At 34.8% G+C, this 20,292-nt stretch overlaps 1 protein-coding gene across 2 annotated transcripts; it reads left to right on the forward strand.

The window, feature by feature from the left end:
- The first annotated feature begins 12,606 nt into the window (after nt 1-12,606).
- LOC116106239 (glutamate receptor 1.2-like) lies at nt 12,607-17,877 on the forward strand. 2 transcript variants are annotated; one of them, XM_031392587.1, is made up of 6 exons: nt 12,607-13,069; nt 14,869-16,145; nt 16,275-16,578; nt 16,838-16,848; nt 16,960-17,250; nt 17,447-17,877. In XM_031392587.1, the coding sequence occupies exons 1-6, from the start codon at nt 12,757-12,759 to the stop codon at nt 17,792-17,794; spliced, it is 2,544 nt and encodes an 847-aa protein (XP_031248447.1). In that variant the 5' UTR covers nt 12,607-12,756; the 3' UTR covers nt 17,795-17,877. The 2 variants fall into 2 exon arrangements, with proteins under 2 accessions (XP_031248447.1, XP_031248446.1); XM_031392586.1 differs by having other exon boundaries at nt 12,609-13,069; nt 16,838-17,250.
- The last annotated feature ends 2,415 nt before the right edge of the window (nt 17,878-20,292 follow it).

Below are 20,292 nucleotides of genomic sequence, written 5' to 3' on the forward strand. Positions count from 1 at the left end.
TCAACCAAATTGAGGACCTCTATTATTTGCTACAAAATAACTAATTATATTAGCATAAGGTAAACATGAATCAACATTAAAAATACTATTCCATCTAACAGGCATATCTAATGCAAAAGTTCTGGAGACATATTTGATTTTATACAAGCTTCTTGAATTCAGCATTTCTTTATTCTACCAGTAATCCAAGCTAAAGATTCCCTATTCTATCAATATTTTTTTTAATTGTTTTCATACACTTTTCACAATTAAATTAAACTAACTGCACAATTGGTGAAAAAACTTCAAATTGTTATATAAAGGATAATTATTTTGAAAAAAATCTATAGCTTTATTAGAACTTGCATTATCTAAAGTTAAACTTATCACTTTATCAATAATACATAATCTTCTAAAACTAACAATTTTATTATAGATTTCTAAACCACTATGATCCAATCCATTAATCTAAATCCTAATAAAATTTATTTAATTTAATTCATTATCAAAATAATGACTAGTACACACATAATCTTGTTTAGCTCTACCCCTCCAAATATCGGCAGTTAGAGCACACTAATAGACAAGTATGAATTTTATTTTTATTCTAATTTCTTTTTTTTAAACAATTTTATTAATCATTTCTAGTTGCAGTTTTAGAATAACTTTTAAATCCTGGAAAAAATGAATTTTGACAAATCTTTCAAAATATTTATCTTCAGCATATTAATAGGTTGATCAGCTGCAGCAATATATAAAGCTAACTGTCCCTATATACATCAGAATTATAACGCCAGTAGTACCCATATTAGTTATTTGAGTTTGATTCTTTCTCTATTTCATGTTGATTAATATGTTATTAGCATGCCTTTTTAAAGTACTATACCATTACCTAATCACGCTTTATAAACATTTCACAATATTTGCATCTTGCTTTCTTGACTTGAACGCCATTTTCTGTCTCGTAAAACTTGTCGAAATGCGCCCAAACGTCTGATGTGTGTCTGTCTTCCTTTCGACGGCAGTTGATATCGCCTCACTTGAGATGAAGTTGGACGAGGACGACGATTAGGAGACGACTTCTAGAACCACCGGAGCTGTTGAATGACGGCATATTTTGAGTGTATCGGATTCTGAGACTGGGATTGGGACAGGCGGACTATTTGAATCTCCTGCATTCATAGTAATCAGCGGGACTAGACTAGGATAGTAGTTTTCTTCACATTGAAATTGAGGGAGAGAATATCTATCTTTGTAGTTGAAAAAAAAATTGATGTAGAAGAAATAAAAATTAAGAAAGAGAATTGGAATATGGAAATTGGAATTTGGAAAATTGGAAATATGATTGAAAATTGCAAAAACTAATAAAAATTAAAATAAGAGCAAATTGATAACAAAAGATTAGAAATAATGAATAATTGACAGAATCGAGATTAGAGAATATGAGAGTGACAGAATTTGAGTTGTGAGAAAAATATGAAGTTTAGGGCCAATTTATAGAAAAAAATGGGAAAAGAAAATGACGAAAAAGACCCCTCCAACGGCTATATTTCAAGGGTAAAAGTGTAATTTAAAAAACTAAATAAATTTTGCATTTTTTTTTAATTTTTTTTTTGGCCAACCGTTGGCAACAGCCAACCCGCCGGGTTGCGGTCCTCCTGCAGAGAGGACAAAATAGATACCTGCGGGCCGGCGGGTTGCCATTTTGCAACCCGGCCCGCCCGAGGGTGGCTGAACCCTCTTCATTACGCCTCTAGTTTTGATTATGGGCTTCAGACTCAAAACGCGTTACGTTATATATACGTATACATTTTCTCATATGGGAGTGATATAAGATTTATAACACATTCTCTCTATCCCGATCATACTGATAACATATTGTAAATGATCCAATATGGTGTTGTTTGCTTTAGAACTATAAAGCTTCACGGTTTTGTTTCTAAGCTTTAAACACAAAACACATCATGTTAGTTTAAGACCTATAACCCCATATATATATACACTACCCTCTTACGCATGAGCATACGGGATTCACAACAAATATCTCCTTTTCCTTGGATGGGATCTATTATTTCAGTGGGTCGTATCTATAATTATGTGGGCCTCATCTACAAATTGAGTTGGGTTGATATTTTTATTTTCTATGTAAGTTTAGGTCTTGAATAAAAATATATGGAAATTATATTAAATGTCCATTTTGGGATACTCAATTAATAGTAGTACGTGTATCTCAGGAAATAGTGTTGTTCACCGATTTAAACAAAATACCCTTTTCTTAACTTAAGAAAACGAAGGGATTGATAACCAACCAATACAAACCTGGTATATCGAATAGAGTTTGTTTTGTTTCAAAACTATATCAAATAGAAACTCTATCGATCATCGATAAAAACTGATATAGATAGAGTCGTAAAACAAAATATATTTTAACCGATCAATTGATTGACCCATAAAAACTCTATCGATGGTATCAATTATTTTGGGTCTTTAAGTTAAGAAATGGTGATTTGGCTTAATTGGTGTTGAACTTAGAAATATGGGTCCGTTGGTTTTAGTATTTTGGATAGTATTTTTGAAAAAGTAAGAGTTGAGTGGGAATAACGAGGTAGGATTTAAAAATTAACCAAAACACCCCCTTGGTTTGTTAATTTACTAAACACTCCTATAATAAAATATTAAAAATTAACAAAAACACCCCCACCCACCCATTAAATACCGGCAGTCGGCCACCACTGCTGGAGGGTGGCCGAAGTCGTCGTATTGGTGCACAACCGGCTGGATCTGACAAGTCATGTGTCGATATGACCTTTTCCAGCCAGTCCATCATTGGATATAGTCGGAAAAGGATAGATCTACGACTAGATCTGGTCGTTGATAGCTAAATCTAGCTGCGTTTGGTCGTCAACAACAACCATATCTTGGTTGTCGTTGACAACTAGCTAGGCCAAAGATGACCAGATCTTTGACCGTAGATCTGGTCAGAAAAGGCTAGATCTTTTTCGGCCAGATCAGTGCACTACCGACTAGATCTAGTCGGTAGTGCGCCATTATACCAAATTCTAGTCACCTGTCAATGGTGGTGGCTGAAATCTGGCAAATGTGGGTGGGTGAGGGTGTTTTTGTCAATTTTTAAACTTTTTTAGGTGTTTAGTTAAATTAACAAACCTAGGGGGTTTAAAAAATAAAATAAAATAAAATAAAATAGGATTTTTAGAATAGGAAAACAAATGTGTATTTTGAGTATAATAGGGATAGGGGATAGGATAGTGCAAAAATAATTAAACAAAAAAACCTATAGGTCTTTTATTGGATGAATATGTTAGTTTTATTTAATACTTTCTAGTTTTCGATCAAATCTATCGAACCATATGAATCATTAAGCTAACGGTCCCACTAAAAAACTTTTTCACTAATTTTTTTATCAGTGTAATTTATACAAATTGTAATTCCCAAGTAAAAAGGTACCTTGGCCCATCCACAGTATAAAAAGTATAAGATAAAAAGGTTTTTGGTGGCTAGCAATAAAACTTTGCATTTTATCAAGCGATTATCAAACACCCCCCTTTGATGTTTCAAGTACCTCCCATGAGGTATCAATTAATCTCAACTACCTCCCTTCAAAGTCGTTTACTAACGCGAAGTCTTAATAGAATTGTAAAATTCACATTTTTGCCGTAGCAAAATTTTTTCTTTGCCATGGCAAAAACACCAAACCCGTAATTCCAGAAGCTTTTTCGTTGTGGTGAACATTTTTCCTTGTCGCGGCAAAAACACATTTAAAAGGATTCTATTTACGAAATTGCCCTCTCTTGACTTTTAAACCCAATTTGTCTTGTTTTCAACCTTAGTTCTGATCAATTCTTCCAAAGTGTATCCATTTGGCGGCGAAACTCTCATATCTTTTGAATTCAAGTCTATTTTCACATTGAAAGACTCGAAATCATTGTTTTCACTTCATAAAGATGTTTGGTTCTGAAAAGGGGAATAAAGTGAATTAAGTATCTCTTTTTCCATAAAAATGAATAAAAAGTAATCTAATGCTTATTAGAACATGCTACAAAATTACTATATAATTTGGGATTATCATTGGTGTTCTTCAAGGTGAAGAGCATGGCTCTATAGCAAAAGATGCCTCTCTTGATGATGAAGGCAATATTCTCTTAGTCGTCTGAATGCATCGGAGTCTAGTTTCAGTTTGAGAATGCATTAAAGAAATTGAGCAACTCATGGTCGGTTGTAGCGTCGACCAACATGTTGATGTGTGGTAGAGGGAATGAGTCCTTGGAGCATGCCTTGTTGAGGTCAGTGAAGTCAATGTAAACTCGCCACTTTTCGTTATTCTTTCAAACAATGACATTGGCAAGCCAGTTAGGGTATTAAACTTCCCGAATTGACCCAATGTTGATTAACTTCTATATTTCTTAAGTGATGATTTGATTGCGCTTCAGGGCGAACTTATGTTGCTTCTACTTTACTAGAGGGAAGTGTGGGTCCACCTGTAGTCAATGAACCATCACTTCGGGGTCGATCTTTGTCATGTTAGCTTGTGACCAGGCAAAGCAGTCATGATGCTGTTTTAGGAAGTTGTTGAGCTTCTCACGAATGTTAATTCTCAACTGGGCTTCGAACTGGACTTTGTGGTCGTCGTCGAGCTCTTCCATACTTGGTTGGTCCAGGTCTACTTTGATTGTTGGCTCGAAATGTAGTTACTGTAAGGTGGGTGGCTTGGCCCTCATGGGGTTTCGGTAGCAGTCGTAGGACATCCCTTGTTCAGCTTTAATCTCTTTGACTCCCCATTTGGTGGGAAATCTGATGACTTGATGGAAAGAAGATGGGAAAACCTTCATGTTATGGATCCAAGGTCGCCCGAGGATGACATTGTAGGCTAAAGTGCTGCTCAACACCATGAATGTCACGTTGAGGTTCTTTCTACCAACATAGACTGGTAAAGTTATCTCTCCAATGGTGTACTTCTACTCGACATTGAATCTAATAAGGATCATGGATCGACGATTGATGTTGGACTCATCAATCTGCTCTAAGAGCATGCAGGAACAAAACATTTGCAGATGAACCATTGTCCACAAGAACTCTTTTGATTCGACAATTTGCAATCAAAAGTGAAATCACAAGAGCATCATGGTAAGGGTTGATGAGTTGTGTGGCTTCATTGTTGACAAAGCTAATCATTTGATTGGTTGCCACATCTAATTTTGACTGTGAGGTGCAAATCTTTAGGTTGACTACAACTATGGTGTGTTGCCTATTGGCGGAGTAACTTTGCTAACTTTTGATCCGCTAGTGATGATGTTGATAGTTTTCTTTGGAATCGGTTCTACTGGTTGGGCGATGGCTCAGTTGTCTTGTTGAGCAAGGGTATGTTTCCCTTTGTCAGTTAGCAGATCTTGGAGATGACCTCTCTTGAACAGCTTTGCAACTTTGAGTCAAAACGCAATGCAGTCATCCATGTTGTGTCAATGATCACCATAAAACTCATACCACGTGATTGTCCATGATCAACTTTGATAGGGTTGCCAACTGCATGTTTGAATATGTTCATGAAATTGCATTAGGTGATAGCCCCATTATCTTATCAGTTAGACAGATTTTTGAAAATGTTGTACAATTTAGGGATGCATTATATGATTTTGTAATAGAAGATGGTTTTTGCTTGAAAAAACTTAAGACTGACAAATCAAGGGTCACTGCATTCTATGCAAGTGTAGGATTCCAATAGAGGATCCATGCTTCACTTATTAAGGGAGGCAACACTTAAAATCAAGTCATTCCATTACACACACGCACTCGTATCTTAGATTCATCCTGTAACCCTTGTATAAGCCTATAACGACGGTTCTTTAATGTAGAACAGATGTTCCAAATTTGTTTGGAATTTTCCAAAAGATGGAACGGGTACAGGAATGGGGTCATTTTGCATTGGAATGGCTTGCTCTGAAATCTTTGATTTTCCAGAATAGGGAATGGGCACAGGAACGGGGTCATTCCATATAAAATAGCTTGCCTAGAATTTTGCTTAGATTAGGCAGAAGTGTAACAACTTGAGGGAACGAAGTTGTTTTGTATGGAATGACTTGTCTGGATAGAGGAACAAGCATTCCTTAATGTGGAACGGGGGTTCCTTAATGTGGAATGGTCATTTCATGATGACTTTGCTAAATTCTTTTCAACACTTAGAAAAATTAAAATATATATGAATTTATATACATATAATATGGAAGTTATCGAAGTGTTAAGGGTGGATAGTGTATTATCATTTGGTTAAAGGACTTATTCATAATTGGACAAGGTAATCATTGTTGTTTTGACAAGAAAGGCTGCTGATGTCATTATATGATGTGAAAGGCTAGGGTTCTAATTGGAAAGATCAAAGATTTCATATCATTGGATTAGACGTAGCAAACGAGCGAGCTGGGTGAGTACAGACATAGGGAGACGATATGTTTTTGGAACTGGTAAAAATATGCATCCCCCTCCCCCCCTGATACAGGTACGAGTGGACCAGTGAGTCACATGCAAAAACCCAAACAAAACCCAAAAAGATAAAAGGTAGAACTCTCTTGATAACCGTGCATATTTGTATTTTTACAACTTCACTCTCTGCTCTTGGGCTCTCATTTCTAATCTTGTCATCTTCCTCTCATTTCTTCTTACAATAAAATTCTTAATCAAACAAAGCTCATCACCACACTCATTCTTACCCATTCTTAATACGACTCCACCTAATGCCATTTTTTTTTAAGCATTATTCATGTACGAATGAATAGGTTTAATGAAGAAGACAGAAAACTAAGAATTAAAAGTTGCAACCACAGCAGAGGAAGAAGAAGCAAATAATGGAGATAAGAACAATGGCTTCCACAACACAAATTTTATTCGTTGTCGCTGCCTCTATCAACATCAGAGATCTGAAACCCTCTCTCTCGACTATGCTTTCTCTTTGTTTTTCTTCTTCTCTTCGCTTTTGTAGTTGTTTTGTTTGTGTTATATATAGATAGATAGATAGATAGATAGATAGATAGAGAAAGAGAGAATGAAATGTGAATATCAAGAGTTTAGATTCTTGAGAATGAATGACAAAATGAGACCCTAAATCCCTAATTCCTATCGCATTATTCCTATTTCAGTTTTTTCTTTTAATTTTTACGGGTACCTACGGGTATCACCTAGCCCACCTGCAAATTTTATGGGCGGATCGGGCACGAGTAACTTTGGAATAAGTAAATATTATAGACACCTGTACGCATCCGTTTTACCTGGATACTTATGTACTTGTGGGTACGGGTCAAAGATTGCTAGGTATACATTGGATTGTGTGGAACAAAGTTGGCAAAATATTGGGATCATCCTATAATAAGATAATGAGTTATTAGGGGGTAAAATAAAATTATGTGAGATATTAGGGTGCAAAAAAAATTCTATAAGATAAGTGCATTAAATTAAGTAAGGCCGACAAGGAGAGATGGCATGTATGAAGTGGAGGTATAGGGAGCCTTACCTATTAAATGAAGGAACCTCCTCCAAAGTCAACTCAACTTCTTCCCCTTTCTTTAAAACCTTCCATCATTTGTGCTTCCTTCCAATTGATGTTGAAGGAGACTTCTTTAGTCGAGAGAAAAGAGTGAGAGAGGAAAAGAGAGAAAAGAAAAAGAATGAAGAAAGGAGAAAGTAGTGGAAAAGGGGGTTGGATGAGAGAGAGAGTCAAGGGTGATATTTCAATTTCTCATATGTTGGGTAACATTAGGATTGAGAGTATTACTTAATTCATTCTCTTCATCTATGTTTTTTTTGACGATTCTAAGTATATTTTCTTATTTTGACTAAATAAGAGAAGAAGTGTGATAAGTGCTTGAAAATACACTTATACTTAACTATTTATCAGTATCATTTGTGGGAATTTAGTTTAATACATTGCATACAATTTGGTTAGTAATTTGCTATTATTATCATAATATTAGATTTTTGTTAAGTTTAGGGATTAGTCTCTGTCAAGAACTCTAGTACAGAAATAATTATCATGTAAATATTAAGCAGAGTTTTCATTTATAGAATACTGCAAATGATGTCTAAATAATATTTGTTAAAATACAGTGGTCATTTTTATTAGAAACACAGTAAAATAGGTTAGATTTAAATATACATGTATGATTGGGGGTGAGTGGGTTCGGGTAATCAGCTTAAATCTTAGGAATCGAAATCGGAACTGTACAGTACCAGTTCCTAAGATTGAGGAACTAGAACCTACTTGCACAATACCGATTCCTAAATCTAGGAACTAGAATCGAAACCTGTCGGGTAGGTTTTAGTTCCTCAATCTTAGGAATTTAGGGTTTGATCCATGCTCGCAGCAGATTCAGTAATTGCTGGGGTTTCCAATTAGGGTTGTTGATGAACGGATAAGCCTTTGAACTCATCTTCGCCCTAGTAATCAAATGACATCATTGGAGCCGAGGGCTTTGATTGAGGATCCGAAGATGTGGGAGTTGGGTTAGGGTTTGGATTCGGATCCGACTAGGGATTAGGGGAATCGAGATTGGTTGTGGTTGTGGTGGTAGTGATGGGTGGAGATAAGTTGGACTCGGACCGAGTCAAGGGGAGATCGATGACTCAGTGGAGCGAGTTGAGGTCAAGAGGCTCATCCTCTACAACGTCCTCTTCGGTGTCAAAGCCTTCATAGTGGGAATCGAAGGTGAAGAGGGGAGTGAAAGAGAGGGAGAGAATTAAGAGGGAGAGAAAAAGTGAGAGGAGATTGTGAGACTTCATTGTGTTGAAGAAGATTGAGAGCACATGTGAGTCACCGTTAGATTCAGAGAGAGAAAGTTACTGACATGCTGAAGAAGAAAGATAAAGCAAAAAAAGATTAGGGGGCAGGAACCGGAATCGAAACTGCAATGCCGGGTACTTTGTGGTTTTGGATCTACCTTACTTTTTTTTTTCACCCCTATGTATGATCCAAAGTAATACTTTAAATAAGATACATTTTGATTATAATATTTATAAACCTATAAAATTTTTAATTAGATGTGAATCAAAGTGTCACTACAAGAAAAAAGGAAATATAAAAAGTCATATGTTTTCTTGAAAGCCTTCCCCTTATGCAGGAATATTGATGTTGTTGAAAGTGAATAACATTTCACAATTCAAAATATTCGTTGTCATATTATCAAATGCCATGAGAGTAAGACCTCGCGAGTGATCGCTGATGAGATCCTATCCATAGTTCGAGATCAAGCCTTTGACCTAGCCTTCAAATATGCCATCCATTCTCGACTTAGAGCCATCTAGAGCCTGCCTGACTAATTAGTCTTGTTTGTTTTGAGCCTGTGTGCTCTGGTCGGGTGCTTGTGCCCTTTTCTCTTTTTTGTTTGGTTTGAGCATGCAAGCCCTGTTAGGGTGCCTGAGCCTATCTCTCTCATTTGTTTGGAGCCTGCGTGCTCCCTTTTAGGTGATTGCTCCAATCCTTTTGTCCAAAAAGATAGGCACATTGTCTAGTCTTCTCTATACTGATAATCATATTTACACTATGATTTTGCACTGATTTTGATAGGATTTAGGTACTTTTCATACAATTTGGGCCATAATTGCTACCTAATTCTATAATTTGTCTTTGTAGGCCTAAACGATGATTTTAGCATAAATGACAGTTTTGAGCGTAAATTGTGTAACTTGAGTTGGAACTCGAATAACCTGATTTAGAGCTTTGGAAAGCTAAGAAGAAGAGCTACAACTTCATGTTTTGGGTTTTTCCTAATTCTGACGGACAAGGGTGAAAACGTGGCTTGAAGTCGTGGAAAAGTACGCTGGGAACTGGAAGAAAAAGGTCTTTGGACGTGCTTTGTGATTTCTACCCTAACTTGAGCTGTAGATTTGGATTGTGATGATTCTTGAACGACTAGAAAGATAATTTAAAGGGCTACAATTCATATGTTTAACACTTTTCCAGATTCAGAATCTTCATGTCAAATGGGCCGAAAGTCTTCGCCGCGGCGGAGAAAAAAGCTTTGCCGTGGCGAAAAACTGCAGCAGAAGTAAAAAATAAAAACGACACGTTTTGACTTGTAGGGTTTCCTCCTTAAGTGAGAGAGGTATAATTAGAGCGAAAAGGAAAGAAAAGGAGCTTGGTTCGTCATTTGGGAGGCAGCTTATGGAAGGAGAAGTTATGAAGATTTGGGTTTCAAATTAGAGAAGATTTCTCCATCTTTGTTGTTTTTTAAAGATAAATCTTGATTCAGTTTGTTTTTGTAATTTTATTCGTTTTTAAGTAAAATGGTTGTTTAGCTAGGGTTTGATGTAATCTTGATACAATGATTAAATTTATATGAATTGATTTGTTTGAGTTTAATTCATGATGATGTTATCTTTGCTTAGACTTTGGATGCTTGATACCATTCAATTGGTTCTAATGAGATTTGCTTTTTTTGTGAGAAGGATTTGGATTGTCCTCTTGGGATAAATACGTAGATTAGCAAACGCTAGAGATAGGTTTAGCGATCTATGAATCGATAGAATTCCATAAAGAGTTAAAGACTTTGAACTATTAATCTTCATTTGTGGGTGCGGAAGCTAATAGGGTAAGTAGGGAAATGTAACATGAAAATGTATGTTTTCAACTTAGGGATTCGATTTCAATCAAGGAATTAGAACTTGGGTAATAGATTCTATGATTTGGTTAGCGTTTAGGTGAATTCAACACCCTAGCATTTGTTTTAGCATTGTTTAATTAGTTGAGTTGTTGGGTTTTGCATTTGTATTAATTTGTTTAATCATCCATCAATCCAATTTATTGTTGCTTCAATTAGGACTTTAACTAGAAAAATCGGTACTTAGTAACACTATCCTCGTGGGAACGATACTCTACTCATCATCTTATTACTTTATGCGACTAGTATACTTGGTACATTTGCATGTTGTAAGAAACAAGCATCAAGTTTTTGTATCTCTTCTGAGGGTATGTCCCTAATTTTTTTGTATAGTTTCTCTCCTTTTTCCCAAAAAATAAAAAAATAAAAAAAAATTATATATTCAACACTAAACAGAACACAAGTTGCCCATGGTAAAAAGAAATAAACAAAAAAATTCACATATGGGGAGGTGAACGATGTAGATTTGTCAATGTCTAAGAAATAATTATTTAAGAGAGAAAAATAAAACAATAAGAGTTTGGTAAAATTAGATATTAAAATGATGTATTCACGTTTAAATGACTAATTAACTTATAGATGATTGGATCATATCGTTTAATTTCGTCCCATCAGAATATTAAACAAATCCTCATATCTTAAATTAATATCAAATGTAACCATAGGATCAAGCTTCATACATTTTCAGGAGCAGTCTTGCCCTTGGAATTAATAAAGTGTAATTATACCTTTTTCTTGGACCTTTTTTAGCCCTTGAAAATAACTCTAATTTCATAGGGTATTTTAGGGCCATAGAAAGTTGTTGGTAAGAAATAGAACAAATTTTTTTTTTTTTTTTAAGTGAATGAATAGCCATGCCATTGAAGTCAAGAAATTAGCCGGCCTTTCCAAATATATATGTTGAGATTTTAATTAATTTAGACTTTATAAGTCTTTGACTGTTGATTAACTGGCTTTCCTCTCCAAGCAACGTAGGTAATAAAATAAATTAGATGAGGAGTGAGGACCTAGTAGAAGAGCTGCCGTGTGCTTCAGGCTACGCTAGCTAAGAAGAGAATATTGATTTGATATTTAAACCTGCCTCACAAGAAAAAGTAGAACAAAGACAGCAAAGAAAAATATGTTCTTGTTATCGTGTGGAAAAATGGAACATTTTCCTTTCAATTATTGAAGACATGTATTATCAATTTTGTTTAGTTATGAAAATATTGGATCCACACACTTCCGAGATATTGGCTAGTCTTCACCATCAACCCAATCATTATCAAGATATTATTCGTTTTAACGCTGGATCAAAACACGTGTTGATCACTTAAGAACTCACAAGATATTTAATTAACGGGAAGTGATTTTTAGCCTCCATCTAACCGATCTTCAGCCCCATGGCCAAGTACAGCTCTTATATAATTAAAAAAATAAAAAAATCTCTTTAAACCTCATTTAATATCTAAAATAACCCTCTAAGCTTAGTTAGGTTTATTTTTTCCAATTTCAAACTTAATTTGAATTTTTTTTTTTTTTTTTTTGCACCATTTTTTTCCAATCAAACTTAATTAGGTTTTTTCTATACACCTCTTTTCCCCTCAATTTTCTATTTTCAACTTATTTTCTCTTCTTCAAATTTAGATTTACCTTGTTATATTTTACATATTTTCATCAAACAAACGAATATTTAAAATAAAACAAAAGTTTTCAATGATTATTAAAATGTAGGATTAGGTTATTAAAATTTAGGGTTAGGGTTTATGAAAGATTCAATGTTAATAATTAAAATAAAAAAAATAAAATAAAGTATGAGTGTATTTAGAATATATAATGTTATTTCTAGTAATTTAAATTAAGGTTAATTTACTTAAAACAAAAAATAAATTTAGAAGTGGAGGGTGAAGATCAATTAGGTGGGCGTTAAAAATCACTTAGTCTTAACTAGTTTTCAAACTTTCCCAAATGATGTGAGATGTAAAATAACAAATTCCACAAACTTATTCACCAATATTCAATGCCTTATTTCCAGCCTACCTCAAGTAGTCAAACTTTATTAATTGTTTTCAAACGCTATGAAGAAGATGATATGTAAGACCAGAGGTTAAAACACACGCCGTGTGCTTGCTTTGATTGTATGCAGACCAAGAAAAAAAACAAAAGTTTGCAGATGAAGATTAAGGGGAAGAACCGAACCCTGCTCTCTTCTCTAATCTTTTTGAGCTTTTTCTGTTCATTGTTGTTTGCCCAACTCAATAAAACTGAAAATGATACACTTAGGATTGATGTTGGAGTAATCCTGGATATGGAATCATTGGAGGGGAAGATATTCCGAAGTTGCATTTCCATGGCAATTTCTGACTTTTACACTCTACACAGTTACTACAAAACAAGAATCACTCTCCACACAAGGGATTCCAAAGGACAACCTCTACTTGCTTTATCCTCAGGTGAAAACTTTTTTTTTTTTTTTTTTTTTGAAAATTATAAATCTTCTGCAGATATTGTTGAAAATTAATTTGTAAATCAAAGATCAATGATAAATCTTGTATTTTGTGTCAAGGATAATCTAATTATTAATACGATGTTTATCAAAGTCTTAAAATCTAAACTAGGTTAACTATTTTTCTAACTTCTAACATCCATTTTAGTGCACAATTATTTATTTCTTATTAGTAACTAGAAGTAAATAATACAGAAAGAGTTAACGACTTTTTCCACCCAAAAAATAGCTCACTGACACTTTCCTACCCCTACAATTTTAAAATATCATTTTACTAGTCACTATTAGTAATTTTCGTTGTGAGGAAGAGCAAGATGGTCAAAAGTTAGTCATAAGTGAGGACATGATGGTCTTTTGGCTTCTTCAATCACTCCTAAAACGCCGACCATCTTCAACAATTTCTATGCCTTTTTCCGGCCGCTTCCTCCACTGGAAATCATCCCCACCCCACCATTTGACCCATCGTTGAGGGCGTCATCCCCACTAGCAACAATCGTTGTAAAATCAGGCTATTTTCAAATGGTTGGGGTCACAAAAATGCGACTTTCTCGCGGTAGCAATGACATGTCATAGGCTGCAAACGACGAGATGGGAGGGGGTGAGGATGGGGGTTGGAATGGTGGTGACAATGGTGATTTTTGGTGCCAATAACGGTTGGAATCTAGCCGTGAAATAGTGAGATCGTGAAATAGCCAAATAAGCAGCGGACAATGAATATTGAGTGATCAAACGCCAAAAGGTTGGGGGTTTTGTTAAGGGGTTGATGGTGAGTCTAGGGGTGGTGTCAATTTTGATTTTGGTCGCCGGAAATAGCTAGAATCCAGTAAGAGAAATCGCACGAACCCTAGCAACGATTGGCTTAAAATCGGGTGGAATCAAGTGGGGAGAGAAGGAAAATGGGGAAGTGGTGTAAATCATACGCCGATTTTCGATGTCGAAATTTGGTTGAGGCATGTTACAGTCGCCAATGATTGGGGGTATTTTCGTCCTCACAATGTGTTTAATAGAAATTGTTAAAGGAATATAATTTTTGGGTGGTAAAATGATATTTTAAAAGCGTGGGGGTGGGAAAGGGTCAATAAGCTATTTTTTGGGTGGAAAAAAGTCAATAACTCATAAAGAAATCATCTAAGTCCCTCTAAGGTACGTACGCATATCTTGGATTCCAAGATTTCAATTTAAAAAAAAAAAAAAAAAAAAAAAAAGAACATTTTTTTGGACAAGATGAGGTCTATCATTTGACTTTGACTGACTAGTTAAATGTCTTATTCACCCCTGACTCAGTTAAAAAAAAAAAAAATGGAATAAAAAATATAGATGATTAAATTTAATGCTAAGATTGAATTAAATAACTAATTAAAGTTCCTCTTAGGTTCATTGATTTAAATTTAACTACAAGTGTCTTTTCTTTTTTTTGGTCAAACTTAATTGCAAATCATTTAAACATCAATTTCTTCGTCAATACAATAACTTTATTGCAAATTAATAAAAAAATGATTAATAATCCTAATGGTGTAGTTTAGTAGCTTCAACAACGAAATAGTAAGCACACATAATATTTTCTAAAATGTTCAATGACCCTATATAGATGTAGAGAAATTTACTTATATCTTTGATAGTTCTTTTAATTTTCTCTCCATGTTTCATTATTTCTACTCAAAATTAATTTTGCTCATATACATGATCATTTGACTCATTCCCATATATATATTTCAGAATTTAACTCCATTATATTTCATAATGTAGCACTTGATCTTTTGGAAAATTCTCAAATAAGAGCCATCGTTGGTGCACAAACATCAATGGAAGCAAACTTTTTGGCTGAGCTAGGAGTTAAAACTAAAGTCCCTCTGATTTCATTATCATCTACTACCTCTACCTCATCCTCAAACAGGTATCCTTACTTTGTTCAAATTACACAAGATGAAATTTCTCAAGTTGCAGCAATCACTGATATTGTTGAAACATTCAAGTGGAAGAATATCATCATCATACAAGAGGACAGTGATGATTGGAGATATTTCATCCCACATTTGTTTGATTCGTTGCATGAGAAAAACATCGATATTACTCGTAAGAGCATACTTACCACCACGGATGATGATGGTAAAATTGTTGAAGAGCTACATAAGCTCAAGGCATTGCAACAAACGGTGTTTATTGTTCATATGTCACCACTTCTTACATCTCAGATTTTCATGAATGCAAAGGAATTGGGAATGATGAGTGAAGGGTATGCTTGGATCATGACTACAAATAGTATGAATCTTAATTTTCCTTTAATGGGATCACCTGTAATTGACTCAATGCAAGGAGTTATCAGTTTGAGGCCATATATTCCAGCATCAAAAGAGCTTCAAGATCTTATTTCAAGATGGAGAAAGAAATTTCTTCTCGAAACTAATATGGAACTAATGGAATTAAGGGCTTCTTATATATGGGCATATGATGTTGCTTGGAGTCTAGCTAGAGCAGCCGAGAAGGCGAGGACAAAGATTAGTGCATCTGAACATGGTTTAGTACTTTTACGAGAACTTTTACAACCTAAATTCAAGGGTTTAAGTGGTGAACTTCGATTCAATAATAGGAAACTCGTCTCAAATGAATTTGAGGTAGTGAATGTGATAGGAAGAGGGGAGAGAAGAGTCGGGTTTTGGACTCGTGATGGAAAAATTACAAGGGAATTGCATCGATCCAGTAATGGACGACAATTATCATCCATAAATAATAATAATCTTGAAGACATTATTTGGCCTGGAGGATCCGCTACCATTCCAAATAAAATAAGTGGTAAAAAACTTAGAATTGGTGTTCTACGAAACTCAAGGTTCCCTGAATTGGCAAAGATTGATCATGATATCGAAACAAATGCAACAATCATTACAGGTTTTTGTATAGATGTATTCAAGACTGCCATTGAATCATTAGAGTATGAAGTAGATTATGTGTTTATACCATTTCTGAATGCTAGTGGACAAAATAATGGGACTTATTTTGACCTTATATATGAAGTCTATCTTCAGGTATGTTTTCAGTTACCATAATTTTTTTTTTTTTTCGTTTTTTGTATCTTACTATTCGTTTATATCATAATGTCAAATATGGAATTTATGGTTATATTTGTTGTGTGTTGTGTTTTGAGCCAAATGTAGAAGTATGATGCTGCTATTGGAGATATAATGATCACAGCGAACAGATCTTTATATGTGGATTTTACATTACCTTATACCGATGTAGGAGTAGGAATGATATCCCTAAAAGACAGTAAAAGCATGTGGATTTTCTTGAAGCCATTAAATTCTGATCTTTGGTTATCAAGTGCTTGCTTTTTCATCTTAACCGGGGTTGTCATTTGGCTGATTGAACGTCCTGTTAACAATGAGTTTCAAGGTCCTATATCTCAGCAAATTGGAATGATATTTTGGTTCTCCTTCTCAACCCTATTTTTTGCTCATAGTAAGCACTTTAATCATCTTCTTCATTCCATTTAAGTTTTTGAAATCTCTTTTATTGCTTTATTGATTTTATTACTGTCTGCTGAGATTAGCTTGTCTTAGGAAAACCTCTGGTTGTCCACAAACTTGAGGTTGGCGTAAGAACTGATTTTGCAGGATTGCTGGTGTTTTTCACCACAAAGTTGCAAAAAGAGTCTTTCATAATCAAGAAAACAGTCTTTCACAACAAACTTAACCTTAATTTGTTGATACTGTTACAGGAGAAAAATTGGTAAGCAATTTGTCGAGATTCGTGGTGATCGTTTGGTTGTTGGTGGTGCTTATATTGACTTCTAGTTACACTGCAACTTTAACTTCGATGATTACACTTGAACATATACATTTTAACTCAAGGGAGAACTACTTAGGAGACAATGCAGGTTCCTTTAGTGGCGGCCCTATTACCAAAATGAATTTCAGAAACACTCATCTTAAGCCATATAGTTCACCTGAAGAGTATGCTGATGCTTTGTCAAAAGGAAACAAAAAGGGAGGTATCTCTATTATCATCGATGAGATACCATACATCAAAATCTTCCTTGCAAGATATTCTGCACACTTCTCCAGGATTGGATCCATGCCTATATCTAGCTTCAACGATGTTGGCATGTCTAGCACTAATGGCTTTGGCTTTGTGAGTATCTATTTCCCTTCAAATATTTTTATGAATCCATTTGTGTTTGTGTAGGCAACCTTTCTAAAATTTGAAGATAATTTTTTATAGAAAGTAATGAATTTTGAGATGCGGGATATGATAATTGGTGTGTGCGGTCATGTTCATTAACATAGTACGTTAATAATTAGTTTCTAACCATTATGGACATTTTCAGGCTTTCCGTAAAGGTTCTCCATTGGTCCATGATATGTCAAGGGCAATTGCAAAATTAAGAGAAATGGGAACGCTTAATATGATGGAAAATGCATGGTTTAGAAGTCATGAATCAATGCATACATTTGGAGACACTTCAAACAATGTGAATTCTCTCACCTTTGATAGCTTTCGTGGTCTATTTCTCATCACTGGTGTCTCTTCAGCTTTAGCTCTTTCTATACTTTATGGTTATGTGCTTTATAATTATTGGAAAGCTATCAATATTTATAACTTCATTGTCCTTATTCAAGGACAATTCACGGCTGTAAAACAATTCCTCTCCACTAAATTTTTTAGCAGAACTTGAGCTTGTAGATATTAACATGATTTTGTCTATTTCTCTACCAATCAACAATCTTATGTACTTTTTTTTTTTCTCAAATTCCTTTGAATACGTAAGTACAATTCTTCCCTTAAAGATTTATTGGATTATTTATACCCAATTTATCATCTCATTCCAAATGCCATTATAATAATATCTCCCTATAGGGCCAAATAATCAATTTGATACACTAATCTGAAATTGCCATTATAAATATCACATTTTATATATATCAATATCTTTTAAGATTTTGTGACTATTCTCAAGTTAGATTAATACTTTAAATCTTTGATGGCATCAATAGAAAAAACAAAATTATTATGCATTTAACTGATGATAATAAAACTCATACATAACAGGAAGTCCAACATTATCATAGTTAAATATAATATCACTCCTGCTATAGTCCTCAGTATAGACAACAGTATGGATATTTGATAAATGAGTGATATAAACAATATCTAAAGTAAATGAATAAATAATTGAGTCATGATAGGTTTAAGTATGTGTTATACACAAATTTGATACATACATAAAAGTAAATGATATAATAAATAACGATTTGATCATATAATTTCAAATAATTATTCAATAAAAATAAGGATCAACTATGACATTTAAACTATATAACATAATAAATGAAGTCATGAATTTATCCCGTTGCTATGACTGTATATCCCGTTGCTATGACTGTATTAACATTGCAACATAATTCTATGTATACTAAACATGTATTGAAGAAAACTCTAATACTACAATGTAAGAAAAATTAAAACAATATAACTTAAACGTCTTTCAATTACCTTAAAGCATAATTGTTCAAGAAATTACAATTCCAGTTACTTCCATGCGCACACAATAGTAGTTCTCACTAACAATCCTCTATGGCAAGTATTTCAAAACCAAGAGTCATGGAGGCCGATACTTATTTCACCCTTGATACTATGGCTCTTAATATTAAGGATGAACAACTTTTGATCTCAAATGATATTATTGATGACAATGATGCTGATTGGCGCAGTTGTGATGTGGGGTTTTTGGCCAGGTATTCTATACCCTTCCATGCTGCCCGCTCAATTGCCTTTCATGCACGGAAAGTGGATGGCTTGGAAGATGTTATGTCTACTAACACTGGTTTTTTTATATTCAAATTTTGAGATGAGGATGTTGTGCATTTGGTTTTGAAGAGAGCGCCATGGATGTTTAAAGGTAAGCCCCCTTTTTTTTTTCCCTAGTAACGACATGCTCAATTTTCTTTTGACAAGAGTCGCATTTCAATGGTCCTTATTTGGGCCTAGTTACATGGGCTGCATTTTCCATTATGGATGCAAAAGGTGTTGAGTATGGTCTCCAGTATGTTGGGTCGATTGTTGTTATGTGACAAGATGACCTATGAGTGCACCCATTTGTCCTATGCCCAAGTTTGTGTTGAGTTAGATGCTGCCAAGCCTCTCAAACGCCAATTTGACATCAAATGTCGGTTATCTTTGGAACCCATTAAGGTTAGACTGGATCCCTAAGAGATACTCTAAGTGTTGTTTATTTGGCCATGCTCATGTATGTCACTAGCCAGAAGTACCTTTAGCGCATACTGTTTAAGATAAGGGTAAGGCAATTGTCATTTTTTAGAAGGCACTTAGGGATTGTAGTAATGTGGGACCAAAGGATCATGGGCCTTTGAAATCACCAATTTCTATAGATGCCATTAGGGAGATGGAGAGAGATGTTTTAGTACTAGTTAGGGTTTCAATTGTGGATGAGGCTGTTTCCATTCATTTCGGTTCGAATAGAGTGGAGGATAATTCTTTAACTTTGATTTTGTATCAGCAGAGATAGTTCTGATTCTAGTTCGGATCTTGATTCACCTTTTCCACTAGAAGGTGAAACAAGAGTTTGGTTTGGGGTTTAGTAACTGCACAAAGAATACTTAGGTTTTTTTTGGAGTTTTGGGAGTACAATCTACCTTTTTAACAAGTTTATTCCTTATTTGCCCGATGATGATCCTATGTCTGCAGATGCCATTGCCTAGAGTAGATTCTTTACACCCGTTTTCTGTTTAAGAACAAGGTTCATCGGGCCAGTGTTGAGGTACCATCCCCCTTGTCCTTAGATGGACCAAGCAATGAGGTACCCTTCCCCTTGTCCTGACGGACCAAGCGAGGTGTCAGGAATCTGCTTAGGCAACGTGGCATCTGGTGACATAGGATCATCATCACCAAATAAGAGGAAAAACTTGTTGAAAATGTAGATCCTGCTCCCAAAAAAAAAAAAAAAAAAAAAAAAAACGAGTATTCTCTGTACAGTTATGTACCCAAATGAGCTCTTATTCCTTCCACTAGAATTAGAATAAAAATTCATCTCTACTAGCACGACACTCTATTGATACAAAACAAAGCTAAAGAATCATCCCCCACTCTATTCGAACCAAATATAGAAGTAACCTCATGTAGTTAAAACCCAACTAGTACTGAACACATCTCTCT

This window comes from Pistacia vera, unplaced genomic scaffold (genome assembly GCF_008641045.1).
Source record: "Pistacia vera cultivar Batoury unplaced genomic scaffold, PisVer_v2 Contig51, whole genome shotgun sequence".
NCBI lineage: Eukaryota > Viridiplantae > Streptophyta > Magnoliopsida > Sapindales > Anacardiaceae > Pistacia > Pistacia vera.